Source organism: Rattus norvegicus, chromosome 16 (genome assembly GCF_021556685.1).
Source record: "Rattus norvegicus strain SHRSP/BbbUtx chromosome 16, alternate assembly SHRSP_T2T, whole genome shotgun sequence".
Lineage (NCBI taxonomy): Eukaryota > Metazoa > Chordata > Mammalia > Rodentia > Muridae > Rattus > Rattus norvegicus.
This window is the reverse complement of record NC_141549.1, coordinates 14,362,077-14,389,277: the sequence shown is the minus strand read 5'-3', so window position 1 is coordinate 14,389,277 and position 27,201 is coordinate 14,362,077. Positions and strand designations below refer to the sequence as shown.

Below are 27,201 nucleotides of genomic sequence, written 5' to 3'. Positions count from 1 at the left end.
ATGGCTGTTTGATTCTCACAGAAATGAACCTTTGTATAAACCAAGGGGGATGTTTTGATGTTTCAGCTCATGGAAACCCCCTGCCTTCTCTGCCTCTGTCCACAGGGACAACAGCAGATCCAGGCTTTGTATGGATCTCTTCCTTGAGGTCGTAGGTTCACTGTAGTTGCTGGATTTATTCGGAATAGCCATGTTGTGATGATTTCCTTAGGGGGCAACGCAGGAGCATAGCAGGTGATGCTGAAAGAGAGAAGAGGACTTTCATTACTTTCTTCCACATGGTTGTGCCAAACCACGTGCTACCTTTTCTCTCCTTTTCCCCTTTTGTATAATTCCTTGCAGGGTTTCAGCTAGCATTTGTGACATACAATATGTTTTCACAATAGTTGTAAACTAAAAGGAATGTTTAATTAGTAGACATTATTAAAATTTTCCAAGGTGACCAGTCTATGCACTATGTAAGTATCTTAGGGTTCTATTGCTATGAAAAGACATTATGTCCATGGCAACTCTTATAAAGGAAAATACTTATTTGGGACTGTCTTACGATTTTGCGATTTTGCATGGTGGCATGCAGGCAGACAGGGAACTGGGGAGGTAGCTGAGTTATACCTCTGGGTCAGCAGGCAGCAAAAAGAGCGTGTGATGCCCCAAAGTCCACACCCAGTTACATACTACCTTCACCAAGGATGGACCTCCTCCCACACTTCCCAATAGTGCCACTCCACTTAAGCCTATGGGGGCCACTTCGCTCAAACCAGAATAACCAGAATAATAAGTATCTGTTTGGATCACAATACAGTGAATAATGAAGTTGGCAACTGCTTATGCCAAGCTCACACTTCGTTATGTGTGGCGTTTACAGGCTCCTGTGTAGGATGCATAGCCATAAGGACTCTGTACTTTGCTCTGTCAGGATTCTGCCTAACTACAGTCCCAATGTGTTACCTCCTTTAAATTCCTTTATGGCATGGGAACCAAACTGACAGCACAACTCCCTGAAGATTCTAATGATAGATATCTGACTGCAGAAGTGGAACACAGTGTGGCAGTTCTTGCGGTGGAAGCTTTTCCATCGCCACTGTCTATAAATACAGACAACAGAAGGCTCTCTTCTAGAAAGTTGTGGGATAGAAGACAAGGGAACGCTTCCACTTCCTGGAAACCTCAGGTCTGAATATTATGTTTTTAACTTTGTGGGTAGAATGAAAGAAGTAGGAAAAATTCTAGACAGGAGTAAAGTATACATTGATATGGAGGAGAGGACCAAGGCAGAGTCCTGGTTATACAACTAGAGCACAAAAGCAGAATGTAATGGTAAGTAAGAAAGAAGGCTACTGAGTTAGTTAATATAGGCCCAGATAGTATAGAGTAGCATGCACACCTCATCTGCTCCTCCCTCATTCACTTGCTGTGTTCATTCTGACTCCTACAAAATGGCTTAGTGTTGGTTCAAGCTATGTTATAGCTGTCATAAGTGATGATTTAGCTGCCTGCTGGATATGAGCTTCTGACCTTACACTGCGCTCTCTTTTTCATCTCTGAGGTTGGACTTGCCCCATCTACATCCTAGTTACTGGTTAAGTTCCATAGCCTGCTTTCTTCTCTAGCTTTTCTAGAAAATCAGCTTCATCTTCAGTTAGACAAACATATTTTAGGAAATCTGTATTAAACTTTCAATACAGTTTTGTCAGCCTTCTGGCAAGCATTCCAAGTATAGGTTCACACAGTAGACATGATTTGCAAAAGAATACATATCAACCTTTTCAGGAGTGTATAAAATAAAGGTCCTTAACAGCAATGAAAATTTAATAAGGCCTATTTAACTGAATTTTCTTACTCTTTGTATAAATGCACGCAAGACATATCAGTTGTCCTGATATCATGGTATAGTTCTTGAATGTACTAGAATTTGTAATTAAATGGTCTCTTGATTTGGGCATAGGTAAGATACAAATCTTGGCAGCTACTAACTGTGTGTGTGTGTGTGTGTGTGTGTGTGTGTGTGTGTGTGTGTGTGCACTTCTCAGAGGAGGGCATGGCACTATCTTCAATTCTTCCTATGCTTGGAACTAGGCTGGGGAGAAGCAAACAAGCAAACAAACCCTGGTAGTTTGCTGTTAGTGGAAGAAATCCTGCTGCTGCAGTCAGTGTTCCAATAGGAAGGGAAGATCGCAGAGCTACAGCGGCTATGATCTTCAACAGAGAGCTTCCAGAAGGATGGAGCTTTCCATGCTTGTTTCTTCCTTTTCGCCCTTGATTACATTCTCCTCATACTACCGGAACCTCCCGCTGCCCCCACCATCCTTTTCCTTCCATGCCAGTCATGTTTCCTACTCTCATCTCCCCTCCCTCTTATCTTTGCTTCCTTATGTCCTTACTTTAGAAATATTTGATTGGCACCAGATCCAAATGCAAACTATACTTTGGCTAACTCAGATTTAAAAGACAGGTTTAAAATTTTTGTTTCCGGGGGCTGGGGATTTAGCTCAGTGGTAGAGCGCTTACCTAGGAAGCGCAAGACCCTGGGTTTGGTCCCCAGCTCCGTAAAAAAAGAACCAAAAAAAAAATTTTTTTTTTGTTTTCTTGAGCCTAGATAGCTATTTCAACATGGTTGTTCATGGATGATAAAAATGTATGCCTAGTACATGGAACTGATATCCCACAGCCATTTCCTCATGACTGGGTAAATAGAGCCATACTTCACTTCTGGTACTTTACAAGGTAACATGTGCCATATATCGAATGCTGCATTTCTTAAACTGCCTTAAGTCACTGTCATAAATAGAAATAAATATGTCTGTTGCTCTCTACCAAAGCTACTCCAGCAGCTGTCTCTAATCTCTCTCTCTGATACCTCTTCTACACATGTAACACAAATGCATAGAGATGCAGAGACACATACATTCACATCCACAGTAATTGTACAAAAGCCACAAAACTGAAAACTATAACATATAAAGAAACCTGTAAGGTTGAAACAACAAGCAAACAACAACAACAACAACAACACCTCTGACTTACCAGTATGAGACAAAGAACAAAGAACCTCCAAATATTGTGCTGAGTTTATTTTGTCGGTGCTACATACTCAGTGACTTATGTAGGTGGCATGAGGTGGCATGTCCACCCTCAAGAGTAGTTTGTTTCCTGAGTCAGGCTTCCTTGGAGAAAACTAATTTCTTATTTGCAAGCGACTGTCAACTGGTGATAGCCTCTGGGTTAGGGATGGTGCCATGTGTCCACCTCTCTTTTCAGATCTAGGACCACACCTGGTACACAGGTGCAAACAGGTCTGATGTATTATACCGCAGTCTCTGGGAGTTGTGTTTAGAAGGCCTTGATTCCTTGGTGTCCACCTCCTCCTCCTCCAAATTCCCTGAAACCTAAGAGGAGGAATTTGATGGAGACATCCCTTTTAAGTCCGAGCATTGGAAGGTTTCTTACTCTCTGCATAATACCTGGTTCTGGATCTCTGTTATTTGTTTCAATCTGATGTAGGTGACTATATCTCTGATGATACGTGAGCAAGGCAAGCAGAATGTCTTAGGAGCAGATTTATTGGCAGCATCTGTTAGCAGAACAGTAGTATTCAATTTTAACAAAGGTCCCTTTCCTATCTATTCTCAGGCTGTTGACCATGCAAGTAGCTTTGAGAACGAATTCTACCTAGTGGAGGGGCCCTTAAATGAAATCATATAGTGCTTGGTTTCTCCCACAAGCTTCGTGCCACTATTGCACCACCATGTCTTGCAGACAGGTCACCACTGTAGATCAATGGATTTGTAGGTTGGTTGGTGTTTACTTTTCTTCTTTGGTAGTATACAGAGTACGTCCTAGTACCATGAACATTGGTTTGTAGGGGTGCAGTCTCTAGTGTGACATCAGCTCAATTTCTCCATACTCAATGACTTATATAAATGTTGCTTTCAGCAATAAGGCCTTCCAAACTTCTTCTAAGTTTGTAGAAAACCACCAAAAGCCTAGGCAATGGCCTGGGTTATTTGCCACTTAATATTGGACCTCTTTTGCTAATAAGGAGAATAGATTTAATTTATTTCTAGGATCTGAAACTTCATTTGGTGAAAAGAGATGTTCAAGTTCAGCTCTGTCTTACCTGTTGTTATTTTAGGAAACTTCTACTGTATTAGGTTTACATATGACCCCTCAAATGGTTCTTAGTTTTAGCTGTCATACCCCATATTCCCTTGTTTGCCCCTTTGTTCCCTTTCCCTCTCCCTTTTTGGTGCTCCCATCTCACCTTGCCCTCAACTAGTCTATTCTTAGCTATCCATTTTATTTCTCTTTCTTAGGGAGATCCATCCTTCTCCTCTGGTCCCTTACTCTCTAAGATCTGAATTCTTTATAACTTAGATGGAATATTGATCTTTCTTGCCATGGAAAGCATATTTTCACAATGTTTGAAGTGTTTGTAAGTCTTTGTAATGATAAATAATTCTGAAATATTTATTCTAATAGCTTATATTTATAAATAATATTGCTTTACAATTATCCATACTGATGGCCTATTTTTTAATTGCATAATAATTGTCATTGAATATATAATATGTTATGTAACCCATGATCAAGGCCACACACCATCCTGAGTGACCATGTGAACAAATATTGAAGACATTGCAGAAGGTGAACCATAGGCAGGAACAACTGTAGTTTCTGTGAGAAGGAATGGATAAGGATTGGCATTCAGACTTAATATTAGCTAATTTAAACAATCTCAAGGACTCTGAGGAATAAAGTATGCCCCTAGTTTTCTAGTACCCAACTTGTAATGATTAAGAAATGTGGATAGTGGACAGGAGCACTGATAATGGAAGTGATTTAGACATGGTTTTGGACTGTTTGGTTTGTGTTTGAAAAAGATGCTCTCAGACAAGAAGTTTATTGTCTTTGGAAATGGACTGTTCTATTATGGTCATCAAAACTCAGTTATCATAGTCTGTGATATAGAAAATTAAACACTGAGTACAGCCCCAGAATCTGAAAGACATTCATGTTTCTCTGCTGAGGGTCATGCAGGGTGGACTACAAATTACTTTAGAACTCATGGAATGCAGCCCAAGCATTTCAACTGCCACATGAGTGAGACTCCTTGTGGCATGGCCCTGAGGACTGTATTGGAAGGACTTTATGCTGTAATGGAGTTCTGCTCTGCTTACTACCCTCATAATCCTCTTAGTCTAAGTGTTAATAGAAGACTTTAAGGGGCTTCCAGCCACTCACTGGGCAGTGTCTCTGGCATTCACAATATTAATGTTTGATCACTTTCAAGAATTGCTACTGGATCAGATTAGTAATTCAATCACTTCTCTAGAGAATTTCTGAAGGACAAACTCTTATTAGTTAAACTAGAAACTTTATGGTTAAGGAATAAGAACAATGATTGCACTGGCTGATGTGACTCTCACTGAGGCTGGATTGGTGATAATTGATTTTGTACCGCCATTTTTGCCATCGGCTTCAAGATACAATTTATTAAAAAATGCATTCTAAGAATTTAAGGTAGATATAACTTATTTTTATATAAAAGTTTATATTTGTGATTCTTTTAATATTCTTGCAAGATTACTTTTAATGTCAAATAATTAAAATAATTTCTTCTTTCTTTGTAACTGCAAATTGCCTGCCAGTAAGAGAAACTGGCTGAAGAAACTTTGCTTATCTTTGTTAATCTATGAAGTTGCTTAGTTACAAGTGTACACTGGGTTTTGGGAATAATTTGTTTTCTTTATCAATAGTACATAACATTTTTTCTTATAAAGGTATTGGGAGACACTATGTTTTTCATAATTATTTACTAGAAAACTAAAACTCGTAACTTACAATATAAGTACTATAACATATATAAATAAAATATAAATATGTTGTTGTAAAAATATAAAAAATAAAACGCTGTCTTTTATCCTGCTAGGTCTGGCACCTCAGTGCCCCATGATATCTGATAGACATCTTAATTCTCAGTCAGCAAAGCCTCTCACCCACTTTACTCCATCCCCTATCACACTGCTGAAGGCCTCTCTCTGAGCCTGGCAGCAATCTCTCTACCTATCTAGTTCCCAAGGCAAGTTTCCGTGCCAGAAACACACATCCCAATTCCATGGTGGCCCAGCATCTCCAGCCATCACACACTTTCCTACGTTCAGACCATGACATAAAAGAACACACAACACGATAACCTTTGATAAGACATAATTGCCCACCTAAACATACAAAGCCCAGTACACATCAATCCCTTAAGAACATTAATAACAACCTGTAAATATGCAGAGTGGAGTCTTAACATCAGATTCCATTTTCTCTCCACCGTGAGTACCCTCTCTGTCCCTTCTGTCTCCCTCTTTCCAAGCCAGTTTCCTCCTTTTCCTTCAAACTTTTCTCCCACCCATCCATCCTTCCTTGTCCAATGACAGGCCTCCTTCTAGACTGTACCTACCCTCACCTGTATTTTAGAAATTAAATGGGGAGAAGGTTCTGGTGAAGTCACCTGAGTCCTGAGATGTGACTAGGCAACTGTTCTTTGGGCAGCTGAATTAAAATCAAAATGCAGATAACTCCAGGGCAAACCACAACATAAATATTATAATATAAGCACAATGTAAATATTGGAATATATATTATAAAAATATAATTTTATGCTGCTTGAAATAGTTTGCTGGGATATACAAGTTATAGAATAAAGCGTCCATCAACTTTGTGTATGTGCAAGGTTTATTTTAATAGAGGGTTGGAGCATTGTTCCTTCTACCCATCATCAACTTTGTGCATGTGTGAACTTTGTGTGAGTGGAGGTTTGGAACACCATTCCTTCCATCCATCAACTGTGTGTATATATGTATGCGTGTAAGGTTTGTGTGAATGGGGACTGAAACATTGTTGTTTGCATCCATTAAGTATGTGTATGTATGTATATGCATAAAGCTTGTCTGGGTGTATGCTGGAACTTGCTTTATGCCCGAACTGAGTGTATTTATGTATGTATGTGTGAAATGTTTGGAGCCTGCTCATGGGAGCTTTGCTCTAACCATTCTATGTGTGAATGTGTACATGTCTGATTTTAGGTCTGTATGTCTGTTTTTGTAAGTATATATGTATGCATGTATGTGTGAAATGTTTGGAGCTTTCAGGAGCTTTGCTCCAACCATTCTATGTGTGAATGTGTATTTGTCCATTTGTAGGTCTGTATGTCTCTATGTAAAGTGTATATATGTATTCATGTACATGTGTATGAACTTATTGGACTCATCTTTTGTTTAATTGATTTTGTGTGTGTGTGGGTGTGTGTGTGTGTGTGTGTGTGTGTGTGTGTGTGTGTGTGTGTGAATTTTCTCTCTTTTACCACCCCAAAGAAGTTAAAACAGTTTATAGTTTTTCCTCTGGCATTATGGAATGCCAGCCCCAGTAAGTTAACCTTTCTTCTCTCAAAAAAATAGTCTTCTGAGTAACTTCTTTAATCAATGGCTTCCTTTGGCAGCAGCCCCCTTTAGTATTTGGATCCACTCCTGTAGGTGGCTCTAAGCACTGCCTTCCAATGGCTGTCTGCCTCAGTTTACCTACCACTTGGATGTCAAAGTGGGCCATCAACATTTCTTTAGAAATGAATAAGCATATGGACAAGCCCACAGATCCACACAGACTTAGATGCCTGTTGGTAGAAATAGGTTCAAGAGTTTTAGATAGAACTGTTGCTCCTCATCTGGAGGATAAACAAAACAATAATTACCCACTTTCATTGGAGACAATATGAACAGATAACCATAAAACTTCAGTACTCCATCAAATATACTAAAATTCTGTAACTCTAATCAACTGCTCATAATACTTTACTAACATGACAGAAAAAGATCATTTTCTTTGTGGATATATGCTTCAGATATTCTTTGCTTCTTTTATTCCTGGCAATTGTAAGCCAAATAGACTGAACCGCACTCTTGTGATGTCTTGGGGATTAACTATTCATCATCTTAAGTGAAAATTTCATTCTTCCCTAAGCTCCACATACTGATCCATTGGTATCCCTACAGAACAGGAGCATCACAGCATTCCCTGATGGATGACAGTGTACATACTTTTCTTTAACTGTGATTCCATCACTCAGTGATCCTTCATCCTCTTGTTCTTTGACAATAAAAATGGAATAAAACTCAAAACTTACCAAATTTAAATGATAAAATGATGGCTTATTTTTATAGATTATTTTAGAATCTATACAGTTCTAACTGTATCATGACATTCAGTACTGAACATCAGAAGGTCAGATAGATCTTTAAGAGTGTTCAGTCTTCCTACAGTTACAACTCTTTTCCATCCAAGAGACCTATACATGTTAATAATTCAAAGTCAAGTCATTAAGCTCACCATTAAGAAGGTTTGCTACAGACTCTGTCATTAAATAAAATCACTGTTTGCCAAAGACACCTCCCTTTGCTTGAATCCAGATAAGTATTTTTGTGCAGTGTTGCCTGTAGGGAAGAACTAGGTAATGAGGTTTTTTGTTTGTTCACTTCATATATATATATATATATATATATATATATATATATATATGTATGTATGTATGTATGTATGTATGTATGTATGTATATATTCCCTTTTATTGATTTTTTATTTACATTTCAAATGTCATTGCCTTTTCCTTTATTCTGGACATAAGACCCCTATCCCATTCCTCTCTCATTCTTTTATATGGTTATACCGCTCCCCATCCACCCTCCCTTCATGCCTCCTCCGCGACATTCCCCTACACTCAGGGTTCAATCTTGGCATGACTAAGGTCTTCTCCTTCCATTGGTGCCCAAAAAGACCACCCTTTCCTACATATGCAGCTGAAACCATTGGTCATTCCATGTATAGTCTTTGGGTAGTGCTTCAGTTCCTGGGAGCTCTGGTTGGTTGGTATTGTTGTTCTTATGGGGTTGCAAACCCCTTTAACTCTTTCAATCCTCTCTCTAATTACTCCAATGAGAAGTCCTGTTCTCAGTTCAATGACCAAAATGTGGGTGCTTCACTCCTTCTTAAAAGGGGGAACAAAAATATCCATTGAAGGGGATATGGAGGGAAAGTTTAGAGCAAGACTGAAGGAATGGCCCTTGTGAGCCTGCCCCACATATGGCATATATATATGGTGTATATATATATATACACCAAAACTAGGTAAGATTGATGAAGCTAAGAAGTGCATGTTTACAGAAACCGGATATATATTGCTCATATATATTGCTCCGGAGAGACACAACCACCGCAGGTCAAATGTAGAGGCAATTGATAGCAGCAAACCACTGAACTAAGAACGGGACCCCAGTTGGAGGAATAAGAGAAAGGACTAAAAGAGCTGAAGGGGCTTGCAACCACATAAGAACAACAATGCCAACCAACCAGAACTTCCAAGAACTGAACCGCCACCCAAAGACTATACATGGACTGACCCATAGTTCCAACTGCATATGTAGCACAGGATGGCCTTGTTGGGCACCAGTGGAAGGAGAAACCCTTGGTCCTGTCAAGGTTAAACCTCCAGTGCAGGGGAATGTCAGGGGGATGGTTGTAAGGGTGGATTGATGGGGGAGAACACCCGTATGGGGGAGGGGAAGGGGAGTGGATAGTGGGCTTATGGACAGGAAACCGGGAAAGGGAATAACATTTGAAATGTAAATAAAGAATCATATCCAATAGAAAAAGAAAGAAAGAAAAAAGTAAGAAAGAAAAAGAAAGAAAGAAAGAAAGAAAGAAAGAAAGAAAGAAGGAAGGAAAGAAAGAAAACAAAAAACATTTTCAGAAGAAATGGGCTTCTTGGGCATTTAAACTGTGAAGTCAGACGATACATACTGATTTTCCTTCAGTACTGAAAACTCTCTGATAGTTTTTCTTTTTCTTTTTTTAATTCAGATTTCTTTTCTGATTATAGTTTATTTTAGAAAGAAATAACAGTTGGAACACCATCAAATATTAAGCATATGAAGCATGATTCAGAGCATTCATTTTTCCATTCTGATTCTAAAACTTTGCTTCATACCATCCACTTATGTGTAACCATCCAGAGCTGTTAATACCTTGGAAAGGAAGGAAAAGTTAAAGCTTATTAAGACTCTGAAGGTTTATGTTGGGCTGGGAAAGGAGAAACAAAGGAAACTGTAGGTTAAGAACAAATGTGTTCATAGATTTATGTTGTCATTTTTCTCTACATATCAAATTTAGTACATGATGCTCATTTCATAACATTTTACATGGAAACAATGCAAAAATACATTTTTAACATCAGCATTTCATTGTGACAGAATTGAATATATATGTACACATATGCACATATATACACACACATACATATATATGTAGATAAATCAGATAGATGATAAATAGGTGATAGATAGATAGATAGATAGATAGATAGATAGATAGATAGATAGATGGATGGATGATACACACACATACACATATTAAAATATGCTTTCCAGCAGAGAATGGGTCTCTGGAAACGATATGGAAACCCCTGCCACAAATGTCTCACCTCCTTTTGTTAGCTCAACAGAGTAGCCACTGGTAAATCCCACCAGTTAGCGAACCCTGAAGCTACTCAGTAGACCCAAGACTCCAGAGTAACTGTATTATGCAGTAACATAGTTGGGGAGCTAGCAAATCAAGGAAGCAAAAATGACAGTTGTCTGGTATCCATTTTGGATATACAATATGAAGTTATATATTCTTTAAAAGAGAGTGTGAGAAGGATTTTCAGCTGTCATAGTGTTTATCATAAGTCCACCAGGCTTGGCTGGCTAGGGACGTATACTCACTTGCTAGGGCTGCTGTAACATAATACCACCAAGTGATGGCTTAAAGACAAGAATTGTGTCATGGTGTTCTGTGGCCTGAAGTCTAAGATGAGTGGACAGCAAGCTTGGTTTCCTCTGAGGCTGTAAAGGGAAACTATTCTTCTTTTTTCCAGAGCCTGGTACTGTCTTATGACTTTATCTCAACTTGATGATCTACAAAGAGAGTACGCCAGTCCATTTGGACTGTTGAAACATTATATATAGACACAGTAATCCATTACCAAAATCTTAACTTCCAACCATGATGGAAGATACGACATCCAAGGTCAAGTTACCATTATATTGGGAAACTGGTGAAGGTCTCCTCTCTGCTTCCCAGATGTTACCTTTTTGTTATGCTCTCAAGAATCTGAGGTGACACGGTTGTTCCTCTCAATGTCATTTATTGGAAGGACCTTGATCCCTTTAGCAGATTGGAGCCTTCATAATCAACTCCATTCTGAAGGGCACAGCTTTTAATATTCTCTGCTAGGAATTGGATCTCAGTATATGAATTTTAATTTGGGAGAAGGACATCAGTATTCCTGTCAGAGTATATCTTATTGAAATAATGTCCTTTTGAAAGTCTTGGGGCCGAGTGCCGCAGCATCTTTTGGTGACACAATTCCATAATAGACTTTGCATAAGATCAAACATAATTATGGATGTTAACATTTTATTGTAAAATAATTAATATTTCCAAAATATTATTAAAAGGCACTCTGCAGATAAGTTTCAATAGCAACAGAATGAATCCTACACAAAAGAAAGATGGGGAGGGGATCTCCAGAAAAAATAATTGTGTTGACTGTGGAACCTTGCAGTACCTACTGGATGTTCAAGCCTCTCTGCACTTGGCTAGCTATACTGGTAGTCCCTGGACTATTCTGGACTTAAAAAAATAAAAAATATTTTTATATATATTATAAAAGCCCACCTTCCAGTGTTAAGTGTGAACTCAGTGAAGCTTCTGTCATTTGCCTTCAGGATCTCTTTTTTCTGTAAATGATTCTTCATGAATTTATTAGACCATTTAATTCCATTCATTTTTAGTAATCAAATTAAAACGTGCCAATCTCAGTTTCTAAACATTTTAAATATTTATTTTCTTCTCTTGACTGATTAAGGTACATTTGCAGCTTCCGTTAAACTCCTAATATTTTAATCTGTTTCTAACATTTGTTGATGTTTAGGAACAAAGTTCAGAAGGCCTCCTTTATCCACGAGTAATTAATGCTGAAGTAAACGTACTTCAATTTGATCTTGTTACAATGAGAACATTAATTCAGAGACCAACTAACAGTCAAGGAGAGCCTGACCTACACAGGTTTTGAAGATGATGTGATGGATTGAAGCAAGTGTTGGAATTAGTCAGTGATAAATGCTGCTGCAGGCTCCCTTCATAGTGTGGGTTCGTTAGTAAATATTGTTGGATGATGAAGATTTTGTTTCTGTATGTAGACTCTTAACTGCGGGGACTCACCAAATGAATATTTGGATAAGGAGCTCTAGTGGTATTGTTAGGTTGACTTTTAGAATAACAATCAAAGAAATCAAGCATCCATTGTTACCTAATGGCTACACAGAGTCTGAGGTGGATATGTTCAGAATACAGTTGTCTTGAAGGGGATACATACATGACTCTTATATCTAATTACAGTGTTCTTGCCCTCCTTCCTTCTCTCTCTCTCTCTCTCTCTCTCTCTCTCTCTCTCTGTCTCTCTGTCTCTCTCTCTGTCTCTGTCTCTCTCTGTGTCTCTCTCTGTGTGTCTCTCTCTGTCTCTCTCTCTCTCTCTCTATCTCTCTCTCTCTCTCTCCACCCCCTGTTTAAAGGTAGGTGTGTAGGTCTACATGTGTGAGCACATGCATATGTGTGAAAGTTTTTTTATAAGTTCTCTCATTTCTTCAGAAATTCTTATTTCTTTGTATTATTTCCTTTTAGTGGAGCTATCATACAAACAGAGCACATTTACCGTTAGCAGGAACACATCCTTAAAACATTTACATTTACCAGCTTGGTGCCATCTCTCTGAGCCTGATTACCTGTGTTTAAATGTACACTCGCCTTCTCTATTTTGATATTCTATATATTCTTGAAACTGGTAAGTTCTGAATTGTTTATCTTTCCAGATGACTCTGCATTCTGCGTTAGTATAGAGCATTGTCTTCCTGTCCCTTTAGTATTTGACTAAAGTCCTCCAGTATTTGCTCCCTCCTGTTGCTACTTGCTGCTGTGCGAACACCTGAACACCTATCAGTGCTTACCTGAGCTCAAGTCATGGTCTCCTATCTGGATTCTGCACCAATTTCACCCAATCTCCTTCAAGTTTTTCCCTATATCATAAGGGGAAGATAAAGTCAATCTCCCAGGATTCTTCTCACGTACTTCAGTCACTTCCTGTGATTATAATGACACGTTCACTGTGTATCATGTCCCTTTTGCCTCAGTGCAGTTCTCCCTATTCTGGATTTACCTCAGGATCTTTAAGTTGTTTCCTATTCCTGAACATTGCCAGCTAAACTATTACTTTTGTCTATAATTGACTTCTAAACTACATTTACATTTCACCCCTACCATGCTAAGTTCTCTGAAACATGGGGTTCTCTATAATTAACATACCTCGGCAGCATGATATACTCAGCTAGAGCAAGCATTCCATATTCTTGTTTATGTTGGCTTAGTTATGGACTAAGCCTGCTCTGGTGGATTTCTAAGCCCTCAATGAGAACTGCTATCTATTTCTTCTTTCCCGTACAAACTTACCACCAAACATGTTTGCATAGTAGTGACATTACGGCGGGGGGGGGGGGGCGGGGAATTCACATTTCTTACACTGAGGAGATGTAGAAAAAATATGTAATTCAATACAGTCTGAATATTCCCTGTTTGAAGAAAACATGGAGAATGCTTTGTTCTGAAAGCTATGAGGTGAAGAGAAAACATTCCCGTCTGGGGTTAAAAGTTTCAATAGGGCTCAGGCCACATGAAGGTTATGGTCATAATAGGTAGAATGTCTTTGATGCACAACTTAATATGTTATGATGGCCTGAGGGCATTTGGAATATATCCCTTTGACATTTTATTTTAAAAACTAATTTTAATTTGTGTGTATGAGTGTTTGTCTCTACATAGGTATGTGCACAGCATGCAGTATTTAGAGGCCATAAGAGGGCAGCAGATGCCCTGGACCTGGACTTCACCAACAATTGTTAGATACCATGTGGGTGCTGGGAACCGAACCCTGGTCCTCTGTAAGGGAAGCCAATGTTCTTATCACTGAAAATTCTCTATTCCTTGACATTTTTCTATTACCCTATCTAATAGGGATTTTGGTGATATTTGGCCCTATAAAATATTTTAAAGGAAAATTATGTTTTGGAAGCTTCTAGCGTTTTAGCACCAGGCTAATTGTATATAAACAAAACTATGAGTAATCCTATTTGAGGGGAGAAATCCTAAAGTTAAATAACATTTCAAAATTATACTGATAAATGGCTAAACTCAAAAAATCAACTTAAACTTAAATATGCTTGGCTCTAAACACCACTTTTTTGACAATAGGAGTTTGATTCACAACGACTTAAAATTATTAATGATATATTTAGAATTATGTGACGCTTTGCATTCTTGTTTACAAGATTGGAACTATCATGAAGCTAGCAAGTGTGTTTTCTAAGATAAATTTTACAGTGGGACCATAGTTTTTTGTTAATTTAATTACAGTTTAATAAATGTACTACATCCTCAGGAAAGTCTGTTTGACATGATTTCCATAATATACACAGGTAGTATCACTACTTTCTGTTGGTTGAGATAAGATCTGAGGCCTTTAAAGTCATGTAGTTGTGATGACCAAAACCAACCTGAAATCCCAATTAGCTGGCTCCTAGGCCCTTCCTTGCTGCCTATAGGTGTCATCTAACTTCCTATCAATCAAAGGCACATATGAGTCTATCAATCGATTTTAAGCCTTCAGTCATTTAATTTCACTCTTGATTTAAACACAGAAAGGATTTGATTGCATTTCCGAGACTACTTTTGATGAATTTAATTGGTAGGGAATATGCATATAGCGAAGTCATTCATCTCAGTGGGAACAACCTGATTTTTCCATGTTTGGTTTGAATGGGTTTCACCATCTTTCATATTAAAATTTATTATTGGTATCAGCAGGAAGGGGCCAGTTGTCTTATGAAATTCATAAGTGTGCTGCTGCAGTCATCTTACTACAATCTAGCATGATGGAACCCTTTGGAATATTTTGCTTCTAAGATCAGTTGGAACATTTAATGAGCCTACAAATGTGGGGTAGAAAAGATGACAAAGTTTTAGATGGCACAATGTACCCAACAAGGTCTCTATGACATAGTCTATGTCCCTTTACTTTGAGCGCCTCCAAATTTAAAATATTCAACCCAACCTGTTAAACCATATAATAGTCCCTCTCCATTTACTGGGAAAACAAAATAACCTAAAATTTCTCTTAGGTTTACTTTAAGTTTCCAACCAGCAACTAAAATGTGAATGAAGCATAAGAAGGGTGGATGCTTGTGAAGCATTGGTTTGAAATACGCTTTCATAGGACAAAAAACTTGAAAGCATGCAATCAAATTTAAATTGAATCTATGGCACAAAGTCTCAGAAAACAGAAAAAAAAAAAACAGCTCCTTTCCATGCAGATTTTGAGACAGGGTTTGCGAGTGCAGTTGGCAATCCTGGGAGAGAAACATCAGAAAGCAGGGGTTCATTTCCCCTGCTCCTAGAATCATTTAAGGACATTTGGGCAGATCTCAGAAAATCCTGGTGTGAGGAATTTTGTTTTCTTTAGCCAACCCACATGCAGCATTCTGGCTATATATTACTATCACCTCCAAGCAAGACTTCAAACAAACCGAACTTCAAGTCAGTGCAATTGTGGGAGCTTTGCGACTAGTACATAGATTTAAAACGTCTGTAGACCATGCTCCAGTGATCTCTGAGACCTGGAAAAAGTAGTTTCATTGTGTTCTATGTGGAACTACATTCTGTGAAGAGGACTTCAGGAATATAGAGTCACAGTGAGGTCAGGTTCATGAGAAACAAACTTAACACCTCATCCAGGAAATATCAACTGGAGAGTGTGTGGGATCAGTCAGAGGTGCCCTTGATGGACAAAACCAATGTTCCAATCTTGGAAAAAAAGTGTGATGACAAGAGGTGCTGGACCTAAGTGCTCTTTAAGATAAGAGCCAATGCAATCACATACAACTATTTGTATATCAGACTATTTGTGTAAAACAGAAATGCACTTTCATTTCTTCATATAGGCAGCTAAGAAGGTGTGTTATGGGAGCTGGGGGAAAAGTGCTGAGCCAATGAATGAATGCAGATTCAGTGTCTTGAACCAGAAGGGCTTAGAGCCACAGTGCAACACCTCTGGTGTAGTTCTACTCAAGTTAAAGCAACAGAAAAGAGAACATTATCTGAGAGAAAAACAAACCGAGAGAGGAGAGCAAGAGGGGCGGAGCAAATGTGGGAGGGAGTGGGGAGAGAGAGAGAGAGAGAGAGAGAGAGAGAGAGAACAAGAAGCATCAAAATTTTATAAACTATCAGACATTCTAGGAAAAAATAGATGTCATATCAAGCACTTATTTTCATATTCAAGGTTTGAGTATTCAAGGTTTGAGACATTAGTTTTAGTCTAATGTGGGAGCCATTTACATGTTTAATAATGATTATTGAACTAGCCATATATGTGAATAAAAACAAAATGTACTTGTTTATGTATGACATAATTTATATACTATAAATTCATATTGCTTGCTGTGTGGAGGAGTGTGTATGGGAGCATAATTTTAAAAGGAATTCAAAAGAATCTGGCAACAGACTATTTTATATTTTAAAAATTCTTCATTGTCTCAATACATTTTCTATTTTAATTGGTGACCCTAGATTTAATATTTTTACAGCTATTGCTAACATGATATGAACCTTTTCGAGAGTGTTCAGTATGATCCAGCATTGCATGATTATCTACCAATTAAATGTTCGTTGAAATTAAGATAACATTGAAATTAAGAAGAGGAATGTAGCTGCAACTTAAAAACATTCTAATGTTGCTCTGTAATCCTTCACCCTTTCCTTCTCCAGACAGTAGATATCCACTCCAAGTGTCTGGCAAGAACTTCTCGTTTCTACAGTTTTATCTGACTGGATGTGAACAGCATAGATCTATGTCAGACATCTTATTCTGAGCAATTATTTTGACACCCATCTAATTATTATTACTTCCCCAATTAATTTCTCTTTAGTGTTGAGGAATTGCTGAAGGTATATACCATGACTTTTCTATTAATCTGTTTCTGGCTGCTGGTCAAATTTTATTGAGGGTTACATTCTTGAGGACAGGAATGCCAATTTTGCCTGTTACTTTGGAATGTTGGACTAGTTTCTCTATCTAGGCTTCTCTTAGGACTTGTGAAGTATCTGAGAGTCAGGAAAGTGTCAGTGGGTCAGATGTTTGAGGACTGTTGAGGTAGATGGCTGAACCTGGGTATATGAACTGCTGAACAGATAATATGCCCAGGAGTTCATGCCCAACTGAGAAACCTGATTCTCATCCTTCAAACCTTACAAAGTATCTTCTCCATAGCATAATCTTCTAGGCATGGTATGAGATGCACAAAGCGTTGTGAAGGTTACCAGTTTCTTGAATTTGCATGTAGGTATGTTGTCAAGTGGATGAATTAGAAAATACACGGAGACAGTTAAAGTGAGTATTTGCAAATGACGCAATGATTGTAACCATGTCCTATGGTGTTCATGCTGTTTAGAGAGAAATGAAAGGAAAAAGAATGACACTTTGCAAAGAGAAAGTTCTAGGATCAAAGGATCAACACCCTTGATAAAGTGGAAGAATTGTTTTAGCAAGCATATTTTTAAGAAGTTGAGTGTAAATTGTAGTGACTGAAAAATGTTTCTCAGTTGTCCTGTTTTGTGGTGACAAAAGACAAGGTAGCACACTGGCGTAGTGGCAGGTTTCCACTAGACCACAACATGGACACAGAGATGGCTATAAATGTGGGAAATGTGATTATTTTTATATAAATACTGAAAATCTTCCATAGTGATGTCAATTTAGAGTAATTGAAATATGAATAATGACAGAATGCAAAACCAGAATCAGATAACATGGAAATATGGGCATGACAATATAAACTCAAAGTTGTTGCTGGCACCAGAAACTGCAGAGGGACACTTGCCTTCTAGGTTAATAAATAGAGCTTTACTGTAGTTACTAAAATGCTGCTTCCTGCAATTTTCAGAACTCATAGAATTCACGTGTAATATTTACCAAGTTGTTTTATGTATGAGAGTGAGAAAGTACTTATGCATCTGAAAAGATATTAAAAGGAAAAATTAAAAGTATTAAAGAGTTATGGCGTACATCTCGACAAAGTAGCTGAATCTTATTATCTTCCTCGTGTTTTTCTCCTATTCACAACAGGAACAACAACAACCAAACATATTGGCTTGGAAAGATGCCTACCAGCTCAGAAGTACAGAGATGGAGACTGCTGCCTCTGTGCCCCACTAGCACCCATTCTAATTCTGTTTTTCAAATTCACAGAGAGTGAAGACGTTTATCAAAGGCAGGTGCTGTCAATTTCATGTATCATCTTTGGAATTGTCATCGTGGGCATGTTCTGTGCTGCCTTCTACTTCAAAAGCAAGTAAGACAATTTCTCTGGTGATTAAAGGTTCCTTCTTTAAAGAAAGATCTTTTTCTTTATTTTTTAATTTCAGCTCCAAGCAGAAGGACTGTTTGCACATGGGTCAAACAATGATCTGCAGAAAATTAGAGCCTTCTTTGGACCATAATGAATGTGTATTCAGGCATGTGGTGGTGTGTGGGGGGGATTGTCCTCAGATACATCGTGGAGAAGTCTCAGATATATGCAGGGATTGCACAATTTGATCACCTGGCTTCATTAATGGCTCAGTGGCTGTCACCAGAGGACTAACTTCTCAGTTGGAACTGGGGTCAGGGAAAAGGATCTTCTTCCATGAACTTAAGTGCAACTTACTATTGTCAATAGATAAAACTTTCCAGGAAAAAAAAACCAAAAATACATATATAAAAGTATGAAAGTCTTAGTTTACTTTCAAACAATTGTTGCCTGTTTTCATAAAATTTAAGCCACATTAAGGAAGAAATACAAACACACACACACACACACACACACATGCACACAGGCACACGCACACATGCACACACGCACGCACGCACGCATGTGCATTGTTTCAGTTTTGGATACAGAACTTAAATATGCTGTAGATTTTGCTTGCCAAGAAACTATCTGCAGGTGAAGGGACTTACAAAGATTCATAGAGTAGATTTAAACGCCTATTCTCTATAAGGAAATATATATGTTCATAATGCTAGATGTAAATAAAAGAACATGGGTGCAGTTATTTATGGAAATGATGTCATCTGCAATTAAAATAGCAATTTCACATCAAAGTGTTAGACTTTTGTTTTCTTGAGCCCTGGAGACAGTGGCTGCAGTTTCACACCTGTGGCTTGCCTAAAATCACAGACAACATGCAATTGCTTTTCTCTGGACCCATGGTTTCCTGTCCATTTTCTCTCCCCAAAATGGATCAGTTTTCTGATACAGTATATAACAACTGTTTATAAGTCACATGGGCCAATTTTTAAAGGGAGCTTCAATTATGACTTTAAATAAAACATTGGGGCATGACTACAGGATTAATAACTATTATTTCAACAAACATTTTTAAATGCTTTTAGAATTTCAGAAAGACTATAATAACAATACATAACTTTCCCATGCATTCTAGACCTAGTGCCCTTGTTATTAGAGTCTTGTAGCATGGTATTCTTGTCACAATAATGTCCAGTAATTGTACTGTGTAACTAATAACCCTAGTTTCAACCTTCTGTAGCTTTTGATATAATGTATTTTTCTCTTCTCTTCTCTTCTCTCCTCTCCTCTTCTCTTCTCTCCTCTCCTCTTCTCTTCCCTCCCCTCCCTCCCCTTACTTCCTGTCCCCTTCCCTCCCCTCCTCTTCTTTCTTTCTCTCTCTCTCTCTCTCTCTCTCTCTCTCTCTCTCTCTTTCTTTCTTTCTTTCTATTTTCTTCCTTGGGGGCCTTATCCATAATAGCACACGACACTTTCTGCCACATATCTGTAACTATTGTCTATGATAGTGGTGATTTCCAACCTTGTGCGAGGCACACTGGGATTTCTAGTAATTCACTCTCACCCCTTGCAACACCCCAAGTTATGTTGCTAATGTGTTAGTCAGTTTCTATTTCCCTAACAAAGAGGCTGTGATGTTGAAATTACAAATACTTATTTGGGTTCCCTTTTGTTCATTTCAGTCCAGGATTGATTCATCCATTGCTTCTTGTGACAGAGTATGGCAGCACATTACAGTGCAAGCTTAGAGCAGGGGATAGCCCTTACCTCTTGGAGGGATGTGAAGAAAAGAGGAAGGAGTAGTATCCCATCATCCTCTTAAAGGGATGTTTACAATCACCCAAAGACCTTCTAAATCACATGGTAAAGTCTCTACCCATTTCTCTGAGTGTCAATTTGGACTAAGCCAACACATGGGCTTTTAGATGTCATTTACTAGATAATACAGGAACTTACTTTAAAATATTAAATTGGGAAGGGAGCAGAGTAGCAAATCACAAATATGGTGCTGTGGTACCCAATAGTTCTAATTTACATCTATACTATAAACTATAGTACCAAAGTGGCTTATTATAGTCTTCCAACTGAGGGGCAAATCTGCCCATAATGAGTTGAGATATTCCCTGCTTTGGTGGAACCCCAGTGAGACCAGGTGAGTGTACTGACTAGGGTATTACACTAACCCCAGAAGCATTTGGATCTCCTAGTAGCCTTTAATTCACATTACTAGGAATATTTTACTCCTGTTTTCTGTTTTGTAAAATATGAATTTAAAAATACCTTACAGACTTAGAATGAGGACTAAAGGAGATGACGCTCTAAAGGACTTGATTATTATTTAAAACAGGAACACCCCATGGTGGCTTGAACTGTTAATACTCAGAAGCCAGACTGGTCCAGGCCTTCCACTCTCGATAGCTACCAAATGAAAAGTAGCACTAGAGCAACAAAGGGTAGCCACATCCAAGAATATCCACTCTCAACATCTGTGTATGAGAAAGGAATTGGGAATTTATATTAACAGAGCAATAAGTCAATTGCTGTGAAGATGAAACTGATCACTTATTCTCAGAGTAGAATTTGCAGTTGTAACACATTTAGGCAGAAGATTGATTAGAGACATCTTACCAAGGAAAATAAGTAAGTCTAAGATGTCTGACATTAATGCCATCAGACCTTCTCCCTGGTCAGCAATGGAGCTTTGTGACCAACATCTATTGCTGGTGCACATGAAGGAGTCCGTGTGTAATGGAAACACTGTTAAATGCCAGATTTCTCGTGGGAGACTTAGAGTACCAAGCAGATGGAGAAACACATGAAGACACTCTCTTCTACCTCTCATACTTGAGGTGCTATTGGAAACGCATGGCTGCTGTGGGAAAAAGAGTCAGGCTTCTTCAAGAATGCTCATCATCAGAGGCTACTCATACTCCAGTCAATGGTCCTACATCCATGCACATACAAGAAACACTAACTTGATTTCAGTAAAGAAAATAAAAAAGCACACATGAAGATAGAAGGAGAAAAATGGTAGGATATGGTAGAGGAGGAATCTTGGGGAGTATGAATGTGGATTTGATCAAAACATAAGTGAATGTTTGAGCATTAAATAATGTAAAAATAAATGGAGAATAGAAGAAAAGGTAAAATAAAAGAGCTATAAAAATTTCAACAGCCCTTGGTCTTGCCAAGGCATGTCTCCCCTCCTCCCCAGTGTAAGGGAGTATCAGGACGGGGAGGCAAGAAGGGGTGGGTGGATGAGTGGGGGAACACCCTCATAGAAGAAGGGGAAGGGAGGATGGTGTAGGGGGTTTATAGATGGGAAACTGAGAAAGTGGATGACATTTGAAATGTAGATAAAAAATATCCAATAAAAATTGCAACAAAAAAATTAAAGGTCTTTCCAACTAGAATCATATTTATCATCAGAGATCTGAAGTACATTGTCCTTATGTTCCTGAGTTTGAGTAAAGACATCAAATGCTATCTCTACTACCAAAATGAATGTCCAGTATTATAGTGCCTAGATCTACTAGAGTCATGGATTCCTACTTCCTTTTCTCTAATGTTAGAGATAAAAGAATGGACTTACTCTTAATTTTATATATAAAAATATAGACATAGTGTGTCATTTAGAAGCCCCATTTCTAACGGAATCTTAAGAAACTTTTCATTGCTCTCCAAATGAGCTCACTGGAGCATCCTTTTCGTGTACTGAGATGCAGTCTCTGGAAAAGCTCTATGCTAGCAGTCATTTATATTATATTTCCATTACCAACTCTGATATTGCTGCTCTAGTCTTTTTTTTTACTTTTTTATTTACTTTACATCCTGATTGCAGCTTCCCCTCCCTCTCCTCTCCCAATCCTAACTTTCTTCTCCCCATCTACCCCACCTTCCCTTCTCTTCAGAAAAGGGGAGCCCCCATAAAGATCAAGCATCCATGGCATATCAAGAGGCATATCCTCTATTGAGGTCAGACAAGGCAGTTCTATTAGCTGAAAGTGTCCAAAGCCAGGCAAGAGAGTGAGAGATAGTCCCTCCTTCCCCTTTAACAATCTCAAATGAAGACCCAGCTTTACAACTATTGTATATGAGCTGCTCATGTCTTTTGTCCTTCTCTTGCTACACTTGGCACTGTAGTACCTTATCACATGGTGTCTTGGCAATTGTTACTGCTCTAGTTGGTGGCATAAACCTGGGGAAGTAGAGCCTAAAAATGAGGTGGACTAAAGGCTCATGCAACAGTCAACTTTATTCAGGGCATCAGACTATTCATATTTTGAAGATGTCCTGGGGATTAAGCAGGGTAGAATAAGCAGAGGTCACATGAGTTTAGGCCATGCACATTCATGAGGACAACCAGTGATTGAAAGCATCAGCTGTATAGTCATAGAAGAGGATGGGCAATATGAAGTAGTCCTACTCTTATTTACTATACCTGGGAGGAGCATGGGAGCACATTTCTAGAACCCATGCTGTGGAGGAACAGAGGTCATGAGACTCTGACCTTAGTTTATAGGAGCTTTCTAACAAGCTCTTAGAATTCTCCTCACATAACTTCATTCATGGTTTATGTTCTGACATTCACATATAATGTAGCATTATGGCTAGAAGGTAGGCAGCAGGAGGTAGCAGAAATGAAGACATTTTACAGTCAAAGAATGTTCTGGTGGGGATAACTGAATCCTCTAGCAATGCCAAAGAACAGTCAGAAAGGATTTCTAATCATTCCTATGGAGTCCACATGGTCCAGTTTACCCACTATATGATGATTCATTCAAACTGCTACCTTTTGATTCCTTGGTTTCATTGAAAACTGAATTCTTAAAGGAGTTTCTCTTTACTTTTAATCTACAGAAGGAAGAAAGATGATATTTCCTGTATCAGTCACTAGTTAACTGAAAACCAATCACATCACTCAACTCTAGAATTAGATATAAGGACAGGAGAGAATATGTGTAGAGGTGGAATCAGAAATGAGTTATCAAAATCAGGAAAATAGTGAAAAAACTAGGATTTAGAATTACCAGTAAACACACACACGCACGCACGCACGCACGCACGCACGCACGCATGCACGGACACACACACACACACACACACACACACACACACACGCACACTTTCGATAGCATCCAATTTCTTCCTGTGGGCTGTGGTTTGTGTAAAATATTCTGAGCTCACATGGATATTCTGATGTACTACTGTTATCCTCTGTAGCAGTAGACGTCTTTGTCTCCAAATTATCAGCATAGAGTACTAAAATATGCTTTCAAGCAACCCATTTTGAGATAGCTCACCTGCAGTAGTGGGTCAATGTAATTCTCTGAAGATGGAAACAAAGGTTTGCATTGAGTCCAGAACCAAACCAGCTTTGAAATACCTCGTGGGGCTTGTTCCTACCCTCAGTGAACCCCATTCCTGTTTCTCCAGCTCTACAATCCCCATTTCTTCACTTACAAAGGTGGTGACACAACACATACCCAATACATTTTCTGAATACTATCCTCATGCAATGTCTGCTTCCCCAGAAACTAATAGAACACTAGAACTAATAGATGCCAACTGGATTGTAGCATCTGCAGTTCTGTGCACACCCCCTCGTAAGGCATTGGTCCAGAGATACCTATAACATGGTAGTCTGCTAAGACTGGCTCCTGTTCTTATTGACTGGTAGCATTCCAGGGTTTATGCATAGACCTTGTATGCAGTGACTGATTTCAAAGGAGGAAAACACACCAGTCAGATGTTGGTCATTTCCTCTGTTCCCATTTTCTAAGGGGAGGGCAAAAATAGTCAAAGAAACCAAAATAATCCTTGTACCTGTGAAATAAGGATGTCAGGAAAGACTGGGATGGTAAAAAGTCAAGGCATATTCCAAATGAAAGGTCATTTATTCTGAAATATTACTTAGTCAGGACTTGCATAATAAAGGTGTAGAGAAGGAATTATAAAAACAGATTTAAGAAGTACATTCAGGTTTTGTATGAATAATATTTCCATAAAAGCATACTTTTTCCAATATCTGAGTTATGAGATTACAGAAAAGACAGCGTTCCTACTAGTTTTATTACAGAGATGTAACTGTTTGCTTTGTGCTAAACCTTCTTATATTGCTTCATAATGGTTTACTTGGCTTTTCATCTCCCAATATCCAGTGTACTTCACAAAAGAATTCCTACCCTCTTTATGTGGCTGCCATGTGCTCCTTAAATGGTTATGAGATAAATTCATTTTTATCAACAGACTGCAGATTTGTTGTTAAGGACTTGATAGAATATTTTAAGTGGATTAAAACAGTTGAGAGGGTTAGATCTAAAATTTCCCCCAAATAATTGAAAAGATAAAAGAAATGATTAAACAGACAGGCACTTCACACTGGGGTTTAAATTCAAAGATGCTCATTACCTCTGAATCCCTTAGAAAGAACAAGTGTTGCGTGAGAGAGGCAATTAGTACAATCTTTTATCTTCAGAGCAATGTCCTCATTCTTCTGTAGTATCTTTCCACAGCAATGAGCATGCTGGGTAACAAAAGGGAAAAGCGAGCAAAATTTTGCCTGTAACTGCATTGGTATCTATGGGAAAGAGATCTTATGAATACTACTTACAGAAAGAAAAGGGCTCAGGGAAGTTTAGGTAACTATGACAATAATGAAATGGGAAGAGAAAAGATCCAGGTCACATGTTAGCCTCTCCTATAACAGAGACCATGCTCTGTTTGGGGCCTGCCTGGGAACTGTAAGAGTCACTTTCCCACTGGGTGTCTATGTGGCTGAGCGCTGTAGAAGCAAACTTAAGAGAGTATTCCTGTAGTTACATTTAAGTCTAGAGATGATAGGTAATTGCTGTGAAACCCTGGAAAAAGGAAACTAGATAGACAGTAGTTTCATGCACTGTCTTAGTTATGGTTTTACTGCTGTGAACAGACACCATGACCAAGGCATTTGAGAAGATTTAATTGGGGCTGGCTTACAGGTTCAAAGATTCAGTCCAGTGTCTTCAAGGCAGGAGCATGGCAGCATACAGGATGGTATGGTATAGAAGGAGCTGAGAGGTCTACATCTTCACCTGCAGGTCTGTAAAAGAAGACTGACTCCTAGGCAGCTAAGACTAGGGTATTAAAGGCCATGCCCAACAAGACCACACCTTCTAATAGTGACACTCCCTGACCCAAGCATATACAAATCATCACATGCACCCTTTTCATATCGATACTGAATAGAATAAACAATAATCATCATATGTAGACACTTTCCTTGGGAGTTGAAAATCTTAGGGAAATCATAGCTTCTCCATTCAGAAGTTCAAGGACGTTATACAAGTGCCTGGACAGTTCTGAGTATTGGTTCTGAGTATGAAGTGAGACTTAGTGGATTGAAACCCTTCTTGTCTAAATATTCTTTAATAAACAATTCATTTCTGTGTGCCTTGAAATACTCATCTATTAAGTGGGTATAATAAATTACAAGTTTATTACATATTAAATCATTACAAAGTTTATTGTGGAAACAAATAAAAAAAAACGAGTGTCTTGAACTTTCAAAGAATGTGTTGCAAATTACTGTGCAAGCATTAGCTTATTAAAGGTTACCTCTGTTAGAGAATAGATACACAGTCCAATGGTAGAGGGTGTGATTAACCTGTATGAGATTTGACCTTCAGCATGATACTGAAAAAGAAAACATTAACTTCCTTATTATTTAGGCTCTTGGTGCCACCAACACCACCACCAACAAAGAGCTTTTCAAACATTAATATATGCATAAGTTACATATATTGGAACTCTATGAATAGTAGCATATAGACAATATGTTTGCCAACCCTTAGCTTCAAATTTTAACTGTGGAATTAAACGTGGATACTTTTAAAAGATCATAAAAATTAGCATAATATATCTATGCAAATATTTACCCACATATTCATATCTGCAGAAAACAAGCTAAACAAATCCAGGAGCATCTGAAAGAATCGCAGAATGGGAAAAATTACAGCCTGAAGGCATCCAGCACAATGACGAAGTCTGAGAGCTTGATGAAGAGCCATGTCCAACTACAAAATGTAAGCTGCATGTCTATGCATTCCGTTTGTTGCCCACCTCAGAAGTTCTAGGTACAGAGGATGTCTTAGTTAAGGTCTCCTTGCTGGGAAGAGACAGTATGACCGTGGCAACTCTTATAAAAGAGTGCATTTAATAGGAGCTGGCTTACAGTTTCAGAGGTTTAGTCCATTGCTACGATGGCAGGAAGCATGACAGTGTGCAAGGAGGCATGATGCTGAGAGTTTTACATCCACACTGGCAAATATCAGGAAGTGGATGCCATGCTGGGCATTACTTGAAAATCTGAGGCCTCAAAGCCCACCCACAATGACGTGCTTCCTCCAAGAACACAACTACTCCAAGAAGGTTGCACCTCCTAATAGTGCCACTAGTAGGCCACTCCCTAAAGTTTTATGGGGGCAATTTTTCTTCAAACCACCACAGAGGTAATAACTGAACTGTGAGCAGAGTTATATAAGGTGTTTGGCACTGTAGCAATTTTTGCTTACGTCATCTTCCACTTCTGTGAATATGATTGTGTGTGTGTGTGTGTGTGTGTGTGTGTGTTAATAACTGGCCTCTGACAGGGACAAGAGTTTTGTTTGTTCTATAAACCACTTTTGGTCTTTAA

General features: G+C 38.5%; 1 protein-coding gene across 9 annotated transcripts in view; it reads left to right on the top strand.

Annotated features, from left to right (window-relative positions):
• Nrg3 (neuregulin 3) overlaps positions 1-27,201 on the top strand; it is a 1,115,105-nt gene that overhangs the window by 1,060,686 nt on the left and 27,218 nt on the right. For all 9 annotated transcript variants that reach the window (NM_001433134.1, XM_087588941.1, XM_087588944.1 and 6 more), the window contains 2 exon segments: positions 18,431-18,533; positions 26,464-26,590. In NM_001433134.1, coding sequence (NP_001420063.1) covers positions 18,431-18,533; positions 26,464-26,590 — 230 coding nt within the window.